The sequence below is a fragment of the Petromyzon marinus genome, unplaced genomic scaffold, assembly GCF_048934315.1.
Source record: "Petromyzon marinus isolate PM22_M1 ecotype Great Lakes invasive population unplaced genomic scaffold, UKy_Petmar_22M1.pri1.0 PM_G_Scaffold_24, whole genome shotgun sequence".
NCBI lineage: Eukaryota > Metazoa > Chordata > Hyperoartia > Petromyzontiformes > Petromyzontidae > Petromyzon > Petromyzon marinus.
The window spans coordinates 2,047,501-2,052,001 of NW_027422806.1; the positions used below are offsets into that span (position 1 = coordinate 2,047,501).

At 54.4% G+C, this 4,501-nt stretch overlaps 1 protein-coding gene across 3 annotated transcripts in view; it reads right to left on the reverse strand.

Moving 5' to 3' along the window:
• LOC142913283 (uncharacterized) overlaps window positions 1-4,244 on the reverse strand; it is a 10,519-nt gene extending 6,275 nt beyond the window's left edge. For all 3 annotated transcript variants that reach the window (XM_076060824.1, XM_076060823.1, XM_076060822.1), the window contains exons 1-6: window positions 4,104-4,244; window positions 3,343-3,541; window positions 2,797-2,975; window positions 1,655-2,028; window positions 1,284-1,449; window positions 121-480 (exon numbers count right to left, since the gene is read on the reverse strand). In XM_076060824.1, the coding sequence (XP_075916939.1) occupies window positions 121-480; window positions 1,284-1,449; window positions 1,655-2,028; window positions 2,797-2,975; window positions 3,343-3,541; window positions 4,104-4,194 (1,369 nt within the window). In that variant the 5' untranslated portion in view covers window positions 4,195-4,244. The remainder of the gene's footprint in view (window positions 1-120; window positions 481-1,283; window positions 1,450-1,654; window positions 2,029-2,796; window positions 2,976-3,342; window positions 3,542-4,103) is intronic.
• Window positions 4,245-4,501: the final 257 nt, after the last annotated feature.

Consider the following 4,501-nt stretch of genomic DNA (forward strand, 5'->3'; position numbering starts at 1 on the left):
GTCTGTGTGAGTAGTCTATGGGTTTCTGTGTGAGTAGTCTATGGGTGTCTGCGTGAGTAGTCTATGGGTCTCTGCATGATGAGTCTATGGGTCTCTGCGTGGGGCAGTGTCAATCCTCACCGATGACAGAGAGGTTGACCCTCCCCTCGAAGTTGTCGTGGGGGAAGGTGGCCACGTGGCAGAGGAAGAGGCCCCCGTCGCCAGCCCGCACGTCCAGCAGCTCCAGCGAGACGTCGCCGGGAGGCCCCCCAACGCGGAACCGCAGTCGGCCCGCGAGGGACGAGTTGGAGTACGCCGTGCCGTGCAGCGGGCTGAGTGCGGCCAAATTGGCCCCCGCCCAGACGTTGCCACGGGAGGCCTTCAGCCAGTTGGCCTGCACCACCACCACGGCCGCACCCCACAGAACGCAGCGCAGCAGCGCCACCTTCTGGCCGACCACCGCCGTGACCTGGCCGTCCGTGTCGACACCCACACGAGGGGCTGGGTGGGAAGACAACACAGAGACCCATAGACTACTCATAGAGACCCACAGACTACTCATAGAGACCCATAGACTACTCATAGAGAGCCATAAACTACTCACACAGACACCCATAGACTACTCACAGAGACCCATAGACTACTCATAGAGACCCATAGACTACTCACGCAGAGTCCCATAGACGACTTATAGACCGAGATCCATAGAGTACTCATAGAGACCCATAGACTATCTTCTTTGGTAATTTCGATAAAGTCACGTAGAATGAGAATAAAATAATAAATTGATAAAATAACACAATAATATTCTTACGACGTATCGGCCACAACACAAGCGGCCATCATCAGGTGAAGGGACGAGACTGTCTGGAGGACAGCGCTGGTCTGAGCGTGGCTGTGTTCGCTCCAGCGCTGTCCTCGTGTTCGCTCCAGCGCTGTCCTCCAGACAGTCTCGTCCCTTCACCTGATGAAGGCCGCTTGTGTTGTGGCCGAAACGTCGTGAGAATATTATTGTGTCATTTTATTTTATCAATTTATTTTATTCTCATTCTACGTGGTGACTTTACCGAAAGAACCAAAGATGAATCCTTGCAGTCACGAAAGCTTTAAATCGAAATCCATAGACTACTCATAGAAACTCATAGACTACTCACGCAGAGTCCCATAGACCACTCAGAGACCCACAAGACTACTCACACAGAGACCCATAGACCACTCATAGAGATCCACAAGACTACTCACACAGAGACCCACTTCACACGCACAAAAATACCTCTCACTCATTCACCCAGCCACCCACTCACCCACGGTGCTGTGTGGTGGAGGGACGGAGACACACGACAGTGGAGACCACTCCCCTGCCTTCCACCGTGGCAAGTCGGCTACCATTCTCACGCGGACACAGTACTCATCCTCGCGTCCCGGCAGAAGCATCATTCGGTGTTGGTACCGGCATCCGATGAAGCGCTCCTGGCAGTAAGCATCATCATCATCAGTAGTAGCAGCAGTAGTAGTAGCAGCAACAGCATCATCATCAGTAGTAGTAGCATCATCAGTAGTAGTGTCATTGGTAGTATCATCATCATCAGTAGCAGCATCGCCACCCACCCACTCAACCACGCACATCTCCCGCCACAACCTCCCGACCCCCGTCACAACTCCCGCAATCTCTCACCGTGAGTTGAACGCCGCCTCTTGTCGAAATGTCAACCTGATGGTGGAACTTCACGTCGTGCGACACCAGCGCCCTCCACCCCCGCCCGACGGAGACCAACAACGACAGCTTCCGCACCTCCGGCTCTCCGTCGACCACCGCCTCCAACTCCCCAGCCACCCCAGGACCACCGTCATCACGGCGGTCATCGTCACCGCCGTCACGGTCATCGTCATCGCCGTCGTCGTTGTCGCTGTAGCCATCATCGTCGTTGTCTTCATCGTCACCCACAACACCGCACTCCTCATCCTCATCCTCACCACCATCGCCCTCCTCCTCCTCCCCCCGCGTCAGTTTGTCGAGCCTCAGGGTGAACGACGGAGCGCTGAGCACAGCTGAGACACGGGAGAGGGGGGGTCATGGCGAGGGATGTTTGTGTGATCTCTCCCTGTCCTACAGAGTGAGTGAGTGAGTGCAGTTTGTGTGATCTCCCCCTGTCCTACAGAGTGTGTGAGTGGAGTTTGTGTGATCTCCCCCTGTCCTACAGAGTGTGTGGAGTTTGTGTGATCTCCCCCTGTTCTACAGAGTGTGTGAGTGGAGTTTGTGTGATCTCCCCCTGTCCTACAGAGTGAGTGGAGTTTGTGTGATCTCCCCCTGTCCTACAGAGTGAGTGAGTGGAGTTTGTGTGATCTCCCCCTGTGCTACAGAGTGAGTGAGTGGAGTTTGTGTGATCTCCCCCTGTCCTACAGAGTGAGTGAGTGGAGTTTGTGTGATCTCCCCCTGTGCTACAGAGTGAGTGAGTGGAGTTTGTGTGATCTCCCCCTGTCCTACAGAGTGAGTGGAGTTTGTGTGATCTCCCCTTGTGAGCCGAAGACACACACACAGGCAGAAAGAGTCACAGACATACACAGCGACACACACAGACAAAGATGAAAAAGATCCTCCGTGTAGCCTGAAAAATACCGTTGGGGCAAGTGCTGTTAGTGAGCACCAGACAGACACGGACAAAGAGAGACACAGAGAGACACACACACAGAGATACAGAGAGAGAGACACAGAGAGACACACACACAGAGACACAGAGAGAGACACACACACAGAGACACAGAGAGAGAGACACACACACAGAGACACAGGCATATGTACAATCTCGTGCCACTCACTTTCCATCAAGGGCAGGACCACAACCGCGACCCAGGGTGAGGATCGTGACGGCGAGGATGAGAAGGAGAATCTCACACGGAGGAGGTAGCGGTCACCGGGATCGTCCAGCGCCGAGGAGACGTCGCACCGTGTCTCCGTTGTTGCAGCGCAGACGGTCTGCCAGCGGGCTCGTCTGAAGCTGCGCAGACAGAGACACAGGGAGGAGTGGTGAGGGTGGTGAGGAGCCAGTGGGTGAGAGAGACGTGTGTGTGTGTGTGTGAGTGAGTGGGTTGGTGGATGAGTGAGTGGGTGGGTGAGTGGGTTGGTGAGTGAGTGGGTGAGTGGGTAAGTTGGTTGGTGAGTGAGTGGGTGAGTGGGTTGGTGAGTGAGTGGGTGAGTGAGTGGGTTGGTGAGAGAGTGGCTGAGTGAGTGAGTTGGTGAGTGAGTGAGTGGGTGAGTGGGTTGGTGAGTGGGTGAGTGGGTTGGTGAGTGAGTGGGTAAGTGAGTGGGTTAGTGAGTGGGTGAGTGGGTTGGTGAGTGAGTGGCTGAGTGAGTGAGCATCTCACAGTTTGCTCTGAACTCTGTATGTAACATTCAGGAACGTTGAGTTGGTCGTGGTCGTGGTGGTCGAGTTGATGGTTAAAGGATCAACAAGTGGGGGTCTATCCCCTCCATCCCCACTGGGAGCCGCTTCAACGGGGTCCCAGCAAAGGGTCGCCAGGAGGTCTCGAGACTCCAAACGAACATTCAGTGGGAACAGCGGAGCTGGGCAGATGGAGAAAAAACACTCAAGAGTGCGCTAACCACTGCACCACCACTCCTCACTCACACACAGTGCGTTAACCACTGCACCACCACTCCCCACACACTTACACACACAGTGTGCTAACCACTGCACCACCACTCCACACACACAGTGCGTTAACCACTGCACCACCACTCCCCACTCACACCCACACAGTGCGTTAACCACTGCACCACCACTCCCCACACACACACAGTGCGTTAACCACTGCACCACCACTCCCCACACACAGTGCGCTAACCACTGCACCACCACTCCCCACACACTCACACACAGTGCGCTAACCACTGCACCACCACTCCCCACTCACACACACACAGTGCGCTATCCACTGCACCACCACTCCCCACACACACACAGTGCGCTAACCACTGCACCACCACTCCACACTCACACAGTGCGCTAACCACTGTACCACCACTCCCCACTCACACTTACACAGTGCGCTAACCACTGCACCACCACTCTCCACACAATCACAACCTGGCACCCGATTTATCGACCACTTCGGGCTCTGCTCACCGTGGCTGCTGCACGTGACAAGGTGGTGGAGGAGGAGAGGCAGGATGAAGGGGAAGAGTAGGCCAAGTTTGTAGAGTTTCGACATCGCCATTAACTCCACACGCAGCCACGCGCCCGCCTCACCCAAGTCACGTGCTGAGGAAATCGATTCAAGGTTAAATTAAAAACTCGGATCGATTCCTATCGGGATAACAAATGCGAATCGATAGTGGTCAAAAATGTAGCCGATGGCATCGATCCCTATTGGGACTGCATTGGAATTGACGTTGGTCGTGAGTGTAAAATGGAATCGAATACATTTTCGATAACATGGGAATTGATTATGGCGATTTGTTCTAATAACATAGGAATCGATCTAGCTAGTGATTTGAAGCGCATAGAATCGAATCCCATTGGGA